General features: G+C 40.2%; 1 protein-coding gene across 1 annotated transcript; it reads left to right on the top strand.

Annotated features, from left to right (window-relative positions):
- The first annotated feature begins 5,435 nt into the window (after nt 1–5,435).
- On the top strand, nt 5,436–16,922 carry UFM1 (ubiquitin fold modifier 1). Its single transcript, XM_069882082.1, has 6 exons — nt 5,436–5,496; nt 5,587–5,643; nt 7,024–7,081; nt 9,770–9,809; nt 10,228–10,260; nt 15,614–16,922. Coding segments are annotated over exons 1-6 (258 nt in total). The 5' UTR covers nt 5,436–5,494; the 3' UTR covers nt 15,682–16,922.
- Nucleotides 16,923–20,187: the final 3,265 nt, after the last annotated feature.

Raw genomic sequence — 20,187 nt, 5'->3', positions numbered from 1 at the left:
ATCATATAGAAACTACTTTAAAAATATTTCCTGACATAAAACCAAAATATCAGTAACAAAAATGTCATTGTCATGATGACAAAAGATATATAATTCAAATTGCTTTTAAAACCTGGAAAATGATTCACCTGGAAAATTGTTCACAGGTAAAGTGGTTTCAAATAAATTCCAGAAAAGAGGACACAGTACATACATATATATATAAAAATATATATAAAATGATGTTATTACTTAAAGAAAATTCTGTGACAAAAAAAGCAACCTAGAAGAAGAAAGAAGACCCACTTTTTCTTCTTCCAGGTATTTTTCCTGTTTAATGCCTACTATCCTTTTGATTTAAAGATTTTTTTAGTAATAAGTTTTTCAAAGCAACTGAAGAAACCCTCCTACCAAACTACCAGACTTTCATATGTGGAAAAAGGAACACTATCTACAGATAATCAATACATCCAGTGCTGGTGATTCTTAAGACTAATCCTTGGGTTGCTATACAGTAATCTATACTATCTAATACACACATATAATAAAATTTCTGAAGTCTCGATCCTAGCATTATGATTTCTATACAACTAATATGACATTTGTATGCAATCTTCTGATTTTGAGATTATTATTGTAAAATGTGACACAAGAATTGTAATAGATTTTTAATAATTATTTTGTTGAAAGAAGATTATGAAGGTGTGCTAACTTGTCTGATTGTTCATATTGCATTGCTAAATTGTTATAATCAGTAATAGAAAAACACTTTTGTCTCACACAGACTGCAGGCTAATGAACGTAGAAACTCCCTGTTCAAAGGAGGTTAAAGCTTTTCTCACTGCTAGGTACCAACAAGCTAGTTTAAACAAGCTAAATTTATGTTGCATGTTATGTTACTATTTCTGCCTAAAAATTGAGAAAACATAGCATCTGTAATTGTTGGGGAGCAAAAAGTCAGGGCAAAGCAACTACAGCCTATGTGCTCAGAGCAGTCAGTCCAGCTTAATATTGTACCTCATACCCTTGGAAAACAGAAACTCTGGCAAAGAAAGGTGCATAAAATCAACTTTTCAGGTTCTGCAACAAAAAAAAAAAAAAGAACCCTAGAAATCATGCAGTGCCATTGCTTCCTTTTTGGAGAGAGAAATTTTCTACAGAAAAGTCCCACCAGAGCAACCAGAAGCAGATTACCGGAGAAAAGTAACTGGCTTCTGCCAACATAGCAGGACCCTGCAGCCAAGAAAATGCCTCTGTACACTGGGAAGAGTCACAGGCTTACCATTAGAAAGCTTGACCCAGACCAGGGGGAGAGCAGAGACACACATGATGACCCTGAACCAAAGAAGTCTTAACAGCATGTACCCACCAGAGAACCCCAGCCCTCTGACAATGGGAAATGGTATAAAGTCTTATCCATGTTCCTCTACTGACAAAAGAGGAAGATCTTGTAGAGTCCTCTGCTGCGTCAGCTCAGACCTTTCCCTGAGCTGATTCAATGCTCCGAGCCAGCTGGGAAACAACCCTGTCTTCTGCTGATTTGAAATTACTCACAAGTTGATCCAGTGAGTAACAAGGGTAGAGCAAGGAGCAGCGAGCAGGCAGGAGGCTAGGAACAGAGAGTGAGGCAGAAACAGGGAGAAAAGCAGGACCTCTCCATTTCACAGGGGTTAGCACTGCTCGATCCATCTGGTGAAACCACAGCTTCACTGAGACTAGAAGAAATTGGACTGTTACCCATGTGTTCAGTATGGAAGTGGTTGGTGGGTGAAACACAGTGTTTCCTTTGCCTTCCTCTCTTCCTCCTATAACACATTGCTTGGCAATGCTCATTTATTTAATTCATTGTTTGTGAGCATAGAAGAAAAGTCTGCCAAGTGCAAACTGGGTACCTGCTAAGAGGCCTAATTCAGGGCTTTTTCAGCACAGATTCTTGGAAGTTAAATGTTCCTTATTCAGTCCAAAACCAAAAAGGTTGAAAGCAACCTTTCCCCAAATGAGCACTTTTTTTGTAGCATAAATGCATGAAATGATGCACTTATGAATGTTAGATAAAAGATTATTATGTTAAAAGATTTTAAAACACACCATGTGCCTCAGAATCAAACAAGAAATAATTTGAAAACACGAATACCGCAGCTTACTTTTATGGTCAGAGTCTGAACTGTTACCATGTTTACTCGCTGCTAGATGAGCAGGAAAATTCCCAGTTCTGCATTGTGGTGCTACTCTAGTTGAATGTCCACTTTTATTCCCATGTTGCATACTAGCAAAATAATTATTGTAATTAATTATGGCAACTCAGAACGTATTAGGAAATTGTATCCTGGCTACAAGTAAGGAAATGCCTCTATATAACATGCAACTGCTTCAGAAACAAACATCTGCCTCCACCTCCCATTGTAATTTTACATGTCCCATCTTATTTCAAGAAACAGCTGCACCTTCTAAAACACTTTTAACTCTGGTTATGAAAAACGATCATCATGCTCAGGCAGTTAAATACTGATCACCAGATCCTGGCAAGGTAAATTTTTTGTAATTTTAAAATTCTATTTCCTATCTTACTGCTCCGTTGTTCCCCTCTCACACAGAATAGGTCCAGACAGGTGGCCACCTCTATGATACAAGCATATGGTATGAATAGCTCCTATATATTGCAGTGCTGGTCTCTCTTGCAATGCTATTTACAACTAGAGGCATTTCCCTGAAGTGCTGTCAGAGCTATTTAAATTCACATGTCACATCTTAGCATCCAGAGGGTTGGGTTTTTTTTTTCGTCACTTTCTGTTGGTTTGGGTCTGTTTGTTTTTTTTCCACATTTTCCTAACATAAAAGCTTTCTGTTGTACTAATGTGTTTACAAATTGCCAGAGAGCCCAATTGTTTTAATTGCTGAAATTGTCATCCCTTTTGCCATCTACTCAGCTAGAAATGTCATATCGTTGTCAGATCATTACATATCATTGCTATCAAAAAACATATTTAAGTGTGGGTAAGTAAGATCTGTAGGGAAAACAAATTGAATAAAGAACTCCTGTTTCTCCTTTGGTTTCAGTCTTGGGTAAAGGAGGGCAGATTTCACTGGGAATGGACCAGTTTTTCTGGAGTTAAGGAAAATGTTGTTGTGTATAAACCCGTTACATGCAGTCACCTCTACTCCATCTCTGGCTTGTTTACAGACGGGATCCCCAGTCCCATCAACTCTTCCAGCTGAAAGAGAAAAATCACACACGTCCTCTTTTCTTTATGTATTCTAAACTCTCAGAAAGAAAAAAAACAGTGCTGCTAGCTTTTAACAGGTTAGACAGCATAGTCAAATTATACATTTCTAGCACTGAAAAAGTTTTATTTTTATGATATCACTTGGATTCCTCAATCAGCATTCAAAGATCCTGATCCTGATGCTACCAGCAAATAAGGATACCATCATACTCTTGGTACCTGTTCAGGATACAGCTCCACAGCATTTTAAGCTGACCTAAAGTGCAATGCAATTTCACTGTCAGCCAGACGTGCTTTGCCATGCCCTTCTCTCTGCAGGTTCAGGAAGCTAATCAGATGAAAACCACCTACAGGGGAAAATGCGGTGTTTTGCCAAATCAATTACCTGAACTGACTCTCTGCCTGGTCATTGGGGTTGGTTATTCTGCCTGGCAAAGGACAAGACCACGTGGCCAGAACACTGGATTACCCAGCCTAGATTTAGACTGTCTTTAGCAGCATTATAGAACACATACGATCAATTCAGATTATCCTTGCATATTAAGAGCTTTAACAGCATGAATATTTTGGAGTGCTCAAAGGGCAAGTCCTTAGAGTAAAACGCAAGAAATTAAGTTCTAAAATGATTAGTCTTTTATTTCATATCTACATTAATGACCTTGGCACAGAAAACAGCAATGCATTAATGAAAGCTGCAGATTACAGAGTTGTATAAATCAAAGATGTAATAGCATACAAAGGTGACCGATTTTGAAGAGGGCAAGAATAAATATGGGATGACATTTAGCTACACAAAATAAATGTTGCATGCTCAGAGACTACTATTAATTACTTCTAACTTAAGGTGTGATCTCTTAGAAGCAGGCAGACAAAAAAGCCAGATCACTAATGGGTTACAAAATAAGCATAAGCCAACCATGGGATACAATGATGAAAGACAGACATTGTAACATAATGGCAAACACAGGAGATATAGAGAAATATTGATGCTGTTGTACAAGCTAATAGTGAAAGTTTTTTTATTATTACTGTTCATTTTCCCTTATGTTCAAATAAGAGCAACGTAAGGGTGAAAAGCTGAACTTCATAGCTGGGCACTGAGCCAGTCCTTATGTAAAAGATTAGTAACTCCAATGTATCAATTGCCTTTTGTATAGCCTTTCTTCAACATTACACTTAATGAGACCCCAATTATAGTGAACACACAGTGTTTTGCCGTGACCAGCCTGGCAGCAGCGTGTGACCACAAGCACCTCAGTCTACAGGGAAAGTTGTCCTTCCTGCAGAAGGCACTGACTGGGAAATACAAAAGCAGTCTGGCAAATATTTTCTACCGTGGCAACACTGACATCTTCAGAGTTGGAAACTTAGTCATCACTTGCATTAACAGTACAAGCATGGGGAAAAAAAATTACTTTATATTTACATGCAAGCCTTAAGAAGAAATCAGGTTGCTAAAAGTTACAAACACAGAACCTGCTGCTTTTCTGCCATAATAGCGCCCACCACTACTCCAACCAAAATTCCAGCCTGTAGCTCCCCCATCACAAGAAAGATCCGAAGGATTTTGAATATTAAGGCAGTGAAAATCAGTGTGTATTTGCATCCATCTTTCCCTGCACAGGTGTAACGAGCACCTGTGGAACATTTTGGTTTCAGAGCAACACGCGGACTCGAAACCTCAGGTAACCAAATCCAAGGATGAACCGCACTCACACACACACTTACAAATACTCACATGTATATAAACACACACGCGCGCGCGCGCACCCCCATGCGTACATATGAACACGCATTTAAATCCACCAGGCCCCTGCTGGGAACACACCCTTGTTCCGCAGCCCCCGGTGGGAAGCGGGCAGGCTGCCACACGCTGTCCCTTTGCCGTGAAGAGCGGGGGACATGGAGGCGGGGGGACACACCACCCACCGACCCCTCAACCCCCATTCCCCCCGCCCACTGCTCCACACCGCCTACGGATACTCGGGGGTCCTCGTACCGGGGCCCCATCTCCACCCCCGGACAGCCCGAGATACTGCCTTATCAAAAGTCCTCACCGCCGTCCGCCGATGCGCTCGTCCGCCCCTCAGCCTCTCCCCTCTCCGCTCTAGTAGGGTTGTGAGGCAGAACACGCCCAGCTCCTTCCCTCACAGCGGTCGGTGGGGAGCTTTTATTCTCCCTTTGTCTGTCAGGCGAGCCGGGGGCAGCCCAGAAGGCGGCAGGGGCCGCGAAGGCCCCCGCGGGCGCCGGGCGGCGTTGACGTGTCGGCGGGGAGCGGCGGGCGCGGCACCATGTGAGTGGGGCAGGGCGGCGGGGAGCGACCTCACGGCCCCGGGCCCCGTCCCTACAGACCTAACCCGTGCTCTCTCCTTGCTGTCCCCAGGTCGAAGGTTACCTTTAAAGTGACGCTCACCTCGGACCCGCGGCTGCCCTACAAAGTGTGAGTGGTAGCGCTTGGGCCGCGGTGTCGCTGCCGATGTCATAGAATCATAGTCTGGGTTGGAAGGGAGTTTAAATATCATTTAGTTCTCACGCCCTACCACGGGGGCACGTCGCTGCTGGTGTCGCTGCGTGATGTGCTCCTTCAGGAAGTCTGCAGATGACACCAAGCTGAGTGGTGCAGTTGCCACACCAGAAGGACGGGATGTCATCCAGAGAAACCTGGAAAGGCTGGAGAGGTGGGGCTGTGAGAACCTCGTGAGGTTCAACAAGGCCAAGTGCAAGGTCCTACACCTGGGTCAGGGCAATCCACAGTTTCAATACATGATGGGGGATGACATGATTGAAAGCACCTCTACAGAGAAGGACTTGGGGGTGCTGGTTGGTGAGAAGCTCAACATGAGCCAGCAATACATGCTCACAGCTCAAAAGGCCAACTGTATCCTGGGCTGCATCAAAAGAAGCGTGGCCAGCAGGTCCAGGGAAGAGATTCTGTTACTCTGTTCCTCTCTTGTGAGACCTCATCTGGACTACTGTGTGCAGTTCTGAAATCCTTAGTGTAAGAAGAATATGGAGCTGTTGGAATGGGTCCAGAGGAGGGCTACAAGGATGATCAGAGGGCTGGAGTACCTCCCATATGAGAACAGGCTGAAAGAGTGGGGCGTGTTCAGCCCGGAGAAGAGAAGCCTCTGCGGAGATCTTATAGCAGCATTCCAGTACCTGAAGGGGCTATAAGAATGCTGGGGAGGGACTGTTTACAAAGGCTTGTGGTGATAGGACAAGGGCAGTAGATATAAACTAGAGAAAGGCAGATTCACGCTAAACATAGGGATGAATGTCTTCATCATGAGAGTGGTGAGGCACTGGCACAGATTGTCCAGGGAAGTTGTGGATGCCCCATCCCTGAAAGTGTTCAAGGCCAGGTTGGATGGGGCCTTGGGCAGCCTGACCTAGCAGGATGTGTCCCTGCCCATGGCAGGGGGGTTGGAACTAGGTGATCTTTGAGGTCTCTTCCACCCAAGTTATTCTATGAGTCTATGTGAGGAGGCCATGCAACTGGTGGCAGTGCAAACAGGTGCTCCTGGGCCATGTGGCTTTGAATGAGCATTCTAACGGCGCTCTTGCATGGGCAGAAAAGGCATTTTTCTACCTGCATGTGAAATGAAAGGCGGATTTCTGTGGTGAGCTTTCCTGTCAGTGCTTCGCTACCTTGTTCTACTGCTATGTGTATTCTTTTAGGATTTGATCTACGCCTTAAGTACATGCCTTTGCTAAGGGTATTACCATTAGTAAAAGTGAAGTATTGATTAGTTTAATAGCAAATAAAGTTGCTTTTTATTTTGTCTTAGCAGTCATGTATTTACTTATGTTGTAATTGCAGGTTAAGTGTGCCTGAAAGCACGCCTTTCACAGCTGTCTTGAAGTTTGCTGCAGAAGAAGTAAGTAGAAAGCGAGGACATTGGATTTTAACTTTCTGAACATTCATGAAAGCAAAAGCTTTTTAATTTTAAAATGAAATGGTTAATTCAGTACACAGAACACTCTTGTTGGGTATGCAGAGTTTTACTGATGTCAGTGTGGGTCTGCCGAAACTTTCAGAATCTGATACTTAGCAATTCTTGCACAGTTTACACATCAGCGGTAGGTATTGACACACTTCCTGTTCTTTTTTGCAATTAAATTAAATCATTTGATGTCAATAATGTATAAATTTATGACAAGGAACATAACTAAAAGGTGCTGCCGTTGAATCATAGAATCACTAGGTTGGAAAGGACCCACTGGATCATCGAGTCAAGACGTCTAATTCCTAACGTAGGATATCCAAAAAATTCTTTGGAATTATTCAGGAAATTCTTAACTCTTCTCACATTCGGCTCCAGTAATCTCTGACTTTAGTAGACATTATTTTTCATAGTAGAATGTATTGAGATTGAGTCTATGGGCTAAATTCAAAACACAGACTTTAGTGACTAATAGTTGGTTAATGTATTTGGTCTTTCACATGGAATCCAAATCCACTAAATGCACGTATAATGTAATTGAAGTGATGCATCCTGTTTGTTTTAAGTTAAGAGATGTTCATCTGGGTGTAAGCAGCAAAATAAAATGCTCAAAACATAATGGCTTTTTCATCTAGTCAGGAGAAAGATTCATCTGAGAGTCTGTTCTTGAGATTCCCCTTCTCTCTATTTAGGAAAAATTAGGAAGTTTGAGGTTACTGAAAATTTAATTTGTTCAAGCATTGGGATTGTAATAAAATAAATAATTAGAAAGGATAATGGACTGAGTGCCTTGAATCTCCTTATGTTGTTGGTGTTATACCACTACGTGACAGAAGTTCTTAGTGGAAACACAGCTTGTGAAGGGAGGTGGTGGATTGTTTGGCTGTTGTAAGTTTACTTGAACAGAACATATACATAGAATAACAAATTCTTTTAAAGATATTTGCTGATCTAGTTGCATTTTTTTTTTCTGTGTTTTATTCACGGTTATTTTAATCTGCACTGATGCAGCTGTGTCCGTACAATCCATACAGAATTGCATAATCACTAGTTTGGAAAAGACCTCCAGGATCATCAACTCAAACCATCCCTGTCAACAACTAAACTGTGTCCCTGAGCACCTCATCCACCCGTCTTTTAAATACCTCCAGGGATGGTGAATCAACCACCTCCCACAGCAGCCCTTTCCAATGCCCAGTGACTCTTTCTGTGAAAAATCTTTTTCTGATGTCCAGTCAGAACCTCCTTTGGTGCAGCTTGAGGCCATTCCCCCTTGTCCTGTCCCCTGTCACTTGGAAGAAGAGGCCAGCACCCTCCTCTCTACAACCTCCTTTCAGGTAGTTGTAGAGAGCAATGAGGTCTCCCCTCAGCCTCTCCTTCTCCAGGCTGAACAACCCCAGCTCCCTCACCTGCTTCTCGTAAGACTTGTTCTCCAGCTCCTTCAGCAGCTTCATGGCTCTTCTCTGGACTCGCTCCAGAGCCTCAACATCCTTCTTGTGATGAGGGGCCCAGAACTGAACACAGTATTCAAGGAGCGGTCTCACCAGTGCCGAGTACGGAGGGAGAGTAACCTCCCTGGACCTGCTGGCCACACTATTTCTGATACGAGCCAAGATGCCATCTCACATTCATAGAGACCTGGACTGAAAGTCTAATAGACTGGTATGTGGGACCAGGAAAGGTAGAAGTTGAACTGAGCAGTTGGAGGCACCAGGAGTGAGGGTCCACGTCTTGTGGGAGGGTTTTCATGAAAGCTGTTAACTTCAACTACTCATGTAACCACAATGTTAGTTGGTGATAGGATCCTCTGTGAAATGGATTTAGAGAAGAATAATTACTTAAATATTCACATTTAGAAAATTTTTTTCAGCTGATGTGACTATTTTTAGCGTCCATGTGAGTTTTGCTGTTTGACTTCAGACCACTCTGGATCAACACAGTTTTATAGATTAATGGTAGACGTGTTTTGGAGTCTATATATGACTACTTATGATGTGCATGGAGGTGTGGTACTGTGGAGGCATGCAGTGGTGACTGGGAGCGCAAAGCCTGCTTAGGCCGGTGTTAGAAATACGAGGAGAGAGCCAGATGTGATGCAGTGCTGTTAGAGCTTATCTTTATAAACAAATCCTGGAGTGAACTCTACTCTTGAAGCAGTGCATTTGGAGAGGTCTCAATAGAGCTAGAGAGAAAGCTAGGAAACTGGTCAAAATTAACCAAGGTTAGCTCAAGCTAAGTCTTGTTTAACTCCTGTTAGACATAATAGGTATGCTTCTTACAAGTTCATTTCCATATGTTTCAGGTATTCTTTTGTTTAGTACAATAAGAACTAATATTTCTTAACTTTGTGGTGGCTGAACTTTTATATTTTATCCTATGAGTAATAATAATTGATTTAATTAGTTGTTGACTCCTGCAAATGTCTTATCCTGTATTGCAGTCTCTAATCAACTTTGACTTTAAATGTTTATTTTGCTATATCTATAAATCTGACAGGCATCTTTTCTCGTAATTTTTGTGTACTTGAACCAGCTAAAATTATAATAGCTTTGACTATTCCCCTTGTACTTTTTGCTTTAACTGTGACTTTTATGTTATCTGTGCTACTCTTATTTCCTTTAGTTCAAAGTTCCTGCAGCAACAAGTGCCATTATAACAAATGGTAAGAATATAGTTTGTCTATATATTTTTTAATAGGTTTTCTATTGTAGTTTCAGTGAAGGACTATGGATAACGGCAAAGGTGTCTTGTCTTTCACAACCTCTACAGATTGTAAATTGAGTTTAATAATGTTGCAGCATTATTTAATTTGCTTGTGCATGGGATGAAGGTATTAAACCACTAATATTACTAATTGGATTTTGTCCAAATATATGCCTTGGATTTTCTGTATTGAAGTTCTCTTGTTAGCTCCTGTCAGTACTAGTTTCAGTTATAGGAAATAGCTGCATAAAGACCTGATGTAATAATTGTATCTTGTAATAATTGTATCTTGTTTGTCTATTATATTTTTTGAGCTGTAAGTTTATGTAATGTCTGTTTTGTCTTCCCCTCTTTTTTCTTATTTTTTTTTTCCCTAGATGGTATAGGAATAAACCCTGCACAGACAGCAGGTAGGTTATTATTTATGAAGCTCGGTGTTAAAAACCTCAGTTATTTTTCTTTTAAACTAAAGCATAGCACTCAGGATTGATTTATTTTAAGTTTTGATTTCTTAAATGGGAGAAGTTAATTGGAAACTACCATCAGTGTAGTTAAATCCACAGAACTATTATTCAGCATTTGTTTATTTAGGTCTGTGAACAAATGAGGCACTTCTCATTTTCAGCTAGCTATTTTGTGTGCAGTTTAAAAGAGCACTACTGTATTACATGTTACTGAAATAACAAGTAATAGGTATATTTTTTCCCACACTATCTAACTCAGAATTATTTGCTATTTTAGCAGCACTTCTGATTTGTTTGAAAAATAGTACTCGGTTTTAAAACAGGAACTCTAGGTGCTTTGGAAAGCATGCTTTCAAGAAGAAAGGATCTTCTTGCCACTAGCCCTCTTGTTATTCCCAGTGGACTCCATGTGAGGTATCTCTAATTTCAATTGTGGAGGCTTGCTATGAGACAAGAATTTCCCTTGTCACAGCAAAGTGTAAAGTTTTTCCCCATCTCCTCCTGAAATACATGGGAATGTAGTGTAGGTTCTGAACTATCTGTTGTCTGGAAGCAGGCTTTTTTGGACCCTTTCCTGAATAGCTGTGCTTTTAAATTAATTTGGAAATGACTACAGCAATCTAATCTCAATCCATTTGAGACGAGTTATAGTGGAGTGGAGTATCTTGTTAGGGAAGAAATGTTCATAACTTTCTACGAAAAATAAAAATGGCATAAGTGTTTGTGGAACACAGTCATCCAGTGAAAGCTGTGAATCTAATTTTACTCCTACTTGCAAATATGATGAACAGTTGATGGAGACTTGCCACTTCTTTGTTTTTTGCGTTAAATCTCTCCCAGGTCTCATTCATTTGTGCCCTCTGTCCGCCAGTCATTTAACATACCATACCTTTTTTTTTCAGATCTATAGAGAGTATAGAAAGGAAGGTATTATCAGCATTTGATTGATAAAGTTCTATATGGGAGGCAATCCTAAAGGGCTGGGTGCTTTTTAAGAAGGAAATCCTGGCAGCATAAAAGCAGGCCATCCCCATGTGCTGGAAAATGAGCCATCAGGGGAGAAAACCAACCTGGCTGAGCAGAGAGATCTGGGTGGATATCAGAAAAAAACAGGAAAATATATGAGCTTGGGAGTAAGGGGCAGGCATCTTGGGAACACTACAGGGATGAAATGAAACCACATAGAGAGAAAATCAGAAGAGCTGGAGCCCAGCTAGAACTTAAATTGGCTGATTCTGTGAAAGATAATAAAATATCTTTCTACAAATATATCAACAACAAAAGGAGGGCAAAGGATAATTTCCATCCTTTACTGGATGTAGGGGAGACATTAGTGACAAAGGGTGAGGGTAATGCTGAGATACTTAATGCCTTCTTTGCCTCAGTCTTTAATAATTGTGTAAGATGTTCTCTGGATACTCAGCCTCATGAGCCAGAAGACAAAGCTCCCATGATCCATGAGGAAATGGTTCAAGACCTGCTCAGCCAATTAGACATTCACAAGTCTGTGGGTTCAGATGGGATCCATGTGAGGATATTAAGGGAGCTGGCGGAAGTGCTTTCCAAACACCTTTCCATCATCAACCAACAGTCCTCGCTCACTGGGGAAGTTCCACTTGACTGGAGGCTGGCAGATGTTACACCCATTTAGAAGAAGAGCCAAAGGGAGGATTCTGGAAACTACAGGCCTGTCAGTCTGACCTTGGTGCTGGGGAAGATCATGAAACGGGTCTTGAGTGCTGTCACAGAGCACACGCAAGACAACCAGGTGATCAGGCGCAGTCAGCATGGGTTTATGAAAGGCAGGTCCTGCCAAACTAACCTGATCACCTTCTATGACAAGGTGACCTGCTTAATGGATGACGGAAAGGCTGTGGATGTAGTGTACTTGGACTTCAGTAAAGCCTTTGCAAGGCTGAGAGAATTGGTTTTGTTCAGCCTGGAGAAGAGAAGGCTCTGAGGTGATTATATAGTGACCTTCCAGTACCTGAAAGTGACTATTCATAAAGGCTTGTGGTGATAGGACAAGGGAGAATGGGTATAAACTGGAGAAGGGCAGATTCACACTAGACATTAGGAAGAATTTCTTCACTATGAGAGTGGTGAGACGCTGGAACAGGTTGCCAGGGGAAGTTGTGGATGCCCCATCCCTGCAGGTGTTCAAGGCCAGGTTGGATGGGGCCTTGGGTAACCTGATCTAGTGGGATGTCCCTGCCTGTGGCAGGGGGGTTGGAACTAGACGATCTTTAAGGTCCCTTCCAACCCAAACTCTTCTATGATTCTATGATTTCTCACAGTATTCTACTTGAGAAACTGGCTACCACTGTCCTGGACAGGAGTATCCTCTGCTGGGTAAAATAATGGCTGGATGGCCAGGCCCAGAGAGCGGTAAATGGAAATAAATCCAGTTGAAGGTCACAGGTTGTGTCCCCTAGAACTCATCTGTACAATATCTTTATCGATGACCTGGCTGAAGGTATTGAATGTACCCTTAGTGAGTTCGCAGGTAACACTAACCAGGGAGGTTTTTCTCCCCCTGTACTCGGCACTGGTGAGACCGCACCTCAAATACTGTGTTCAGTTCTGGGTTCTGGGCCCCTCACTACAAGAAGGATGTTGAGACTCTGGAGCGTGTCCGGAGAAGAGCGATGAAGTTGGTGAAGGAGCTGGAGAAAAAGTCTTATGAGGAGCAGCTGAGGGAACTGGGGTTGTTTAGCCTGCAGAGGAGGAGGCTGAAATCACTGTCTACAGCTGTGTGAAAGGACATTGTAGCAGAATGTGTATTCGTCTCTTTACCCCAGTGACAGATGATAGGACAAGAGGGAATGGCCTCAGCCTGTGCCAGGGGAGGCTCAGACTGGACAACAGGAAAATCTTCACTGAAAGGTTTATCAGGCACTGGACTAGGCTACCCAGGGAGGTGATTGAGTCACCATCCCTGGAGGTATTTAAAAGATGGGTAGATGAAGTACTTAGGGATATGATTTAGTAGTGGACAGGTACGGTTGGACTTGATCTCAAAGGTCTTTTCCAACCTACGGGTTCTATGATTCTATGAATGCTTAGGCAAAACAGGTAAAGTCAGTTGCTTAAGTAAGGTATACTTACACCGTTTCTCTTCCTCAAAAGCCTACTTTCATTTCCTGCAAAGTAAATGTACTTAGAACTACTTGATTCCTGAATGAAAACATGCATATGGTAGTTCATCATGCTTGCTACTATGCATATTGAATTCATATCTCCACTTGATTTGCTTTGCATCTCCTAAGTTCTTAAAAATATTTAGGAATTATTCAGTAGTAACATAAAACAACATCTCATAATCAAGGACTGGGTAAATCAAAAACATCTTGACGCAAAATGTTTTCACCACAGGCTTAATCTTATCTGCAAATGTAAGATTAGGCGCATGGATTATTTTTTTAGAAGGTACTGTTGCCCTGACAGTGCTGTGTGGTGTTGCCTTTAAATGGAGTGGGGGAGTGTGGAAACTATCCTCAAATCCATTTTCCCCCAGAAAAACACAAGCAAAAACACCTACATCGAACCCAAAACCCAGGCCAAATTCCCTCCTCAGTTTAGAAGTTAACACATACAGCTTAGATATAACCTTATGTTCAGCTTTATTAATTGATATCTCAGAAACTTGATAAGAGTAAAATGAACTATTTTTTCTCTTTGTGTTTTTTTTGCATACGTTAAAGTTCCTGTAGATTAAACAGTTACTTTAGTCCTCAGAAACTTCCCAAACTAAGGTGATCCAGGAATAAAATCTTAGTAATCCTTGGGAATTGGGAGGTTTTGTACTGTTCCATGATTTTCCAACCTTTCTGAATGAAAGTACTCCTCAGGTATGACTTTCATTCTCCGTACATGATTCTATGGAGCATGGGAAATTAAAGCTGAAAAATCACGGCTTAGCACTTAATTCCTGTATTGATTTAAATTTTAAGTCCTTGATTGTTCAGGGAGTAGTATACCATAACCTTAATAATATCACTGTAATATTCGTGATGGAAAGAGACTGAGAGGTGGGGTGAACTGTTGTCTGCATGAGGTGTAGCTGTGGCCTGATTTAAAATTTGAGAGTTTTATGATGGCCATTGCAATACAGATACCTTTAATCTAGGTTAGTGAGCTTAGTTCTCTAGTTTGCTGGTGTGACAGGTTTGTGTTCAGTGAGTTCTGTAGATCTCTTCCATATGTGATGTTGATGGTTCTCTAAATACAGAACATCTTCTGATAATATATTCTCCTGAGCCAGTTTTCTAATACTCGTTATGTTGAGTAAGCAGAATAGTTTTGATCCTGATCCACCTGCTGGGAAAATGAAGTTTGAAAGAGTAGCTTTGTTCCAATATGCTAATAACCTGAACAGATGTTAAATATCTTAATCCTTTTTTATAAAAGCACTCTACTTTCCTGAAATGGGGTGCTTGGGAGAGATATACAGTTATTCTGGTCTTGCAAGTCAACATGAAGATGAGTAAGACTAGGTAGATACTGTTTAAAACCTGATATTGTAGAGTTACATATAGTCTGTTTCATGCAGTAGCAGTATGAAGTTAAAAGTTCCCTATTAAATAATGCATCATGTTTAGCCATGTGGTTTCATTTTCAAATTTTACATTTAATAGAAGAATATGGCAACCTAAATGACCATCCGGAATACATACAGTAAATATTCCAGATGTTGAAGTATTAGAAACGTCTAATTTTCATGCTGTGGCCTCTTGAAAAGACTGTCGTAATTAAGACTTTATAGTAATAAGTATGACGTTCAAGATTCTTTTATGCTAAAATGAGACTGATTTATGCTTGGATATGTGGAAAGCCTTCCTAAAAGAAAAGTACAGTTAAGGTTCTGAAGTTAGAAGCAGATAAGTACTGAACCACAGGGAGAATTAAATTGAGTATATGCATGAATGACTTCAAGATTAAAAAAAAAATAATTACAGAGAAATAAAACTTCATTTCCTGGTCTTGAAATTATTACGTTGTATAAGTGAAATCAGATATACAAGTATGGAATTGCAGAGTTTGAAAGGCCATAGCTTGCAAGTCTTACTCTATTACTTGGAGTTTGATATTGTTATTTAAAAACGAGAACTCTTTGGAGTAAGGGGGATAAGATGATAATCTGTGGGAACATAAACAATACATTTCTAGTATATTAGAGGAATTACTACAAGATGTTAACCAGTGACCTAACATTATTATCCTTTAAATGTGTATGCTTCTTTAGGTAACATTTTATTTTGTCTGTGGGTAACACATTCTAATTTGTTTGTTCTTTTAGGAAATGTATTTCTAAAGCATGGTTCAGATCTACGGCTTATTCCTAGAGATCGAGTTGGGAGATCTTAACGTCTACTGAAAGCTTCAGAATAATTGACGGTGCCATGCAGCAAAAGCTTTACAGAACTCCAGAATGCAACTAATGAATTGGCTTTTATTAAAGCTAGAAAAAATGACTTCCCTGGATTTGATTTTTCTTTTTTTTTGAAACAGAGATAAGGTTTCCTTTCGTGTTCAAATATATTAACTTATACACTGGTTCTTCCCTGACTAGTAGAAGAACGGGCTTATGATTCCATATTATGTTCCTGAAAGAAGGATGGACTTCTCTATTGGTGTTACTGACATTACAAAGGTAAACACAATCACGAACAATAGATATTTAAAATATTGGCTATTGTTGAGCCTACATTGTGGAACTGTGTTATGGATTTGCTGCAAAGAAATTGTTCCTACTGAGTGCTAAAACTTTTAATATTTCTTCCTTTTTTTTTTTTTTTCCTAAACTTACACCCATGTTTAGAGGAACAATTTTCCCATGGTTAAAGTATTAAGCTTATTTCAGGGGTTTATTACTCCAATAAGTAAATAATTGCCAAAGGAGAAAAACAGAGGTGTCTGTATGTCAAAACTTCATTTGACATGTTGTGAAGTTAAATTCTCTGAAATTGCATTTAATTTGAGACCTAACCTCCTTATATGAAGTGCCATCAGCTGAGAAGGATTGCAGTGTGATTTGGGAATGTGTAGATACTGGTCAAATATATCATTCCTTTTTCAGCAAACTAATATTCGTTCTTTCTCAAAGTCTTGTTTTGTTACTGTGTGTTGGATGGGAAACAGCATAGAATTCTGAAATGTTTGTGTTCAGACTATATGCTTCTTGTTTGTAAATTGCTGGGGTAAACTACCAGTTGTGTATTTTAATTAGAGAAATTGCTGCTTTTCCTGAAATGGTAATCTATTTTGTGATATAATATATTTGGCAGAATCGTACCCTTATTGAATTTTTTCTGCCCTGCTGAGTTTAACACAGAGAACAATAGGCAATGTAGCGCTTGGTTAAATAGTATTGTCACAAATACAACTGTCCTGTGCAATAATCGTGCTTTAGAAAGATGTTCCGCTAATATGTCAGATAGTGCAGAAGTATTAAATGCCTTCTGAGTGCGTGTAGATGGAGTATATACGGGGAAACTCTCTTGAAAGTGATATTTGACCATAAACATTTTCCAGCTCTAAGATGAACTATCAAAATCTGGATTTTTCTTTATTTTAATAAATGATTATATGAAAAAAACCCTGCAAACTTTGTTCTTCTCTCATATTCTGAATAAGGTTTTAACAGTAATTAACAATTCTGCCCTTTCACCTTCTAATCAACATCCTTTGAGTTTCATTTCAAGCCAAAAGATTCTTATTATGCAGAATTCTACAGAACACTCCCCTTAAGGACACAATATAATCAGGATGAACAAAATTAATTACTTGTACTTTTTGTCTGAAAATCTCTTGACTGAATACCTGGAAAAAACACCTGACATATACACACGAATATAACAAATGAACCTTTATTTTTTCTCCTGTCTGAGGCTGCAGAATTGTTTTCTAAAGGCCATCATGGTTAAATGCGTTTTGAAACTAAGATTCTCTGATGATATGCAAAAGATGGTTATGTCAAAATAATTTCACCCGGGGGCTAACATTTTTTACACTTAATTAGATAATAACACAGAATGAAGTGTTTGTTTGACGTACTGAATTGCAAGTTGTTTATGCAGTGTGGAAAAGATTTATTCATTTGGAACAATAACTGGTCTTTGTAGTATGTTCTATGTTCATTACACCTTTACCTGTATATGTTCTCTAAAATCTGAACATAGCTTCTCTGCTTGGTAAAGACATTTGATTTCCATGGTAAAATGTACTTAGCAGATGTTTGCAAGTTGATTTGACATTTGCAAGTTCATTTTATTATGTCTAGGTCATGTTTGACATGGTTTTACAGGAAAAATGAAAGTTTAGGACCAGACTTCCTAGGGCCTGGGAGTTGTCATAAGATTGTGGAAAGTGCTGTACTCGACTGATATGGGTTTGTCTGACCATACTTAATGCATACATTGGAAATTGACTCTACTTGGAGTTTATGTTGTCTCTGGATCTGGTTATAACTTGATAAATGTTAAATGAAAGACTTCCTTTTTTTTGTGATTAACTGTGTCACACCTTAGCTGAAGTCAATTTAAAAGGTCTTTGGTTTTTTCTGTATTTTACATTTGTAGAAAGATCGCTGGTTTATACAAAGATATTCTATGAAGATAAATGTTGGCAGAATCATACAGCATTGTTATGAAAAGTCCCACCACATCTAAACTTCTACAGAGCTGTAGTCATTCTTTTGCTTTATATAGTATTATACAGGTCTTATTCTTTTCTCAAATCTATTATATGACAGAATTTGAAGATATCATCGAAATTCTTCAGGGAGGGAGGCATAATGATCTGATAAAGTGTAGAAGAACTGGAAGATTTAGGAAATGCCCTGATAATAGTTTTGACAGGGCTATGGCTTATGTTACCAAGCCACGAAATCCAACTTTTTTCTGTGTTTGAGATTAAAAGACCATTTTTCTCTCATTTTGCTACTAAATAATAACCATTGTTGACAGGAGGTATCAAAAGTTGAGAATATTGCTTCTTTGCGTTGATTTTGGTGATGAAAACCCAGCTTCTACTGCTGCTCCAGTGATACTATGAGCAGTCAGAGTGAGAAAAGGAGCTTTGCCAGCATGACTGCAAAATGTTAGTGGATTCTGAAGGTGCGGGGGGCACAGCCGTTCTTTGTGACAGCATGTGGCTGGCCATCAAATGGATCACTTTCATGGGCAGTAGAAAAAACTAAATAATCCTAGTAGCGCTGTGAAGACTGAGTTTCAGAGCTACTGGCAGGGGCACTAAGCTCCAGCTGAGTAAAATCAGTCCATAGTACTCTGATTTAAAAACAGTGTACTCAACTGTACCTCTCCGTAGTGAATTCCAGCCGCTGCTGCTTCTGATGAAAGGTAAATATCTTCATAAAGGTAGCATGATGTTTTTGAGGCTAATCTCTGCAGGCTGTTACTGAATTTAATGGGAGTGAGGTTCCTCCTCAGCGACTGAGTAGCTAAATGAATCTTCAGGTCTGAGTAGCCCTCTGGAGGAGCCTTTCTCTCATACTGACTAGAAAAAAGCCATTGAGGCATTAACCTGCAGGGGCTAATGTTAACATTTGTGAATAACTTTCCTGACAGGCACTTTCACCTCCTGTCAATATTATGTTACAGCGTTGTACTGCCTACTCACTGTTGTTTAATCTTGATGTTTAGCATGTGATACAAAGCTCCCAGGGACATATTCATAACCAAAATTACAAGAAATTGTTTGCATTAAAACTTGCTTTTTTATGTGATATAACCATTTGAATGCATATCGTTTCTCTTCTTTATACAAGTTCAGCAGCCTTGGTGGGAGTGTGGGAAGGCTTGTTGTTCTTTACAGAAAACTTTGTCAGGTTAAAATTAGTTCAGCACCAGGTACCTAACAAAACTGCTGCTTTACTTCCTCTCATCAGCTGGACAGAGAAGAGCAAAATACAACAGAAGGAGTCATAGATTGAGATAAGGACAGGAAGAGATCACTCACCAATTACCATAATGGGCAAAACAGACTCATCTCAAAGAAACTCATTTAATTTATTGCTGATCAAATCAGAGTAGGGTAATAAGAAATAAAACCAAATCTTAAAACACCTTCCACCCACCCCTCCCTTCTTCCTGGGCTCAACTTCACTCCTGATTTCTCTATGTCCTCCCACTGAGCGGCACAGGAATAGGGGAATTTTTTGTCTCTGCTGCTTCTTCCTCCTACTCCTCTCCCTTCTTCACTGCCCTTGGTGTCTGTAGAGTTGTTTCTCTCACTTATTCTCATTCCTCTCTCTGGCTGCTGTTGTGCATTTTTTTCCTGCTTAACTAGGTTATCCCAGAGGCGCTACCACTGTCGCTGATGGGCTTGGCCTTGGCCAGTGGTGGGTCTGTCTTGTAGCTGCCTGCAATTGGTTCTATCAAACAAAGGGAAAGCTTCTAGCAGCTTCTCACAGAAGCCACCACTGTTGCTGCACATGCCCCTTCCCATGACCAAAACCTTGCCACATAATCTCAATACACATCTTTCTGGTTAGCAGATTTTTGAAGGGCATACAGTACAAATGAAGAGCAGTGGTAAAGTGGACTACCAGAATAGTTAGAGAACTGAAGCACATACTGAAGGAGGAGAGAGTGACAGGCCTGGCTTTATTCAGCCTGAAGCAGAGAAAGGTAAGGGGGAATCTTTCAAATGTCTAAGGAGTGGTTGTATAGAAGATGAAGACAAAATTGAGTTAGAAGTCGATGGTGAAAGCAATGGGCGTAGATTGTCAAATGGAAATTTCTCATTAATTATAAGGGAAGAAATATTCATAGCGTGCTTGGACAGTGGAACTGGTTGTGAAGAGAGGCTGTGCAGTCTTTATCTTTGCTGATACTCAAAAGATGATTGTAC

This window comes from Phaenicophaeus curvirostris, chromosome 1 (genome assembly GCF_032191515.1).
Source record: "Phaenicophaeus curvirostris isolate KB17595 chromosome 1, BPBGC_Pcur_1.0, whole genome shotgun sequence".
Classification (NCBI taxonomy): domain Eukaryota; kingdom Metazoa; phylum Chordata; class Aves; order Cuculiformes; family Cuculidae; genus Phaenicophaeus; species Phaenicophaeus curvirostris.
This window is presented reverse-complemented; position numbering and strand designations above follow the sequence as displayed.

Bases quoted from the DNA above. Each gene is read 5' to 3' on its own strand.
- UFM1 (XM_069882082.1), top strand. The intron at 7,082-9,769 runs GTAAGTAGAAAG...TATTTCCTTTAG, and splicing joins TGAAGTTTGCTGCAGAAGAA to TTCAAAGTTCCTGCAGCAAC. The intron at 10,261-15,613 runs GTAGGTTATTAT...TTGTTCTTTTAG, and splicing joins AAACCCTGCACAGACAGCAG to GAAATGTATTTCTAAAGCAT.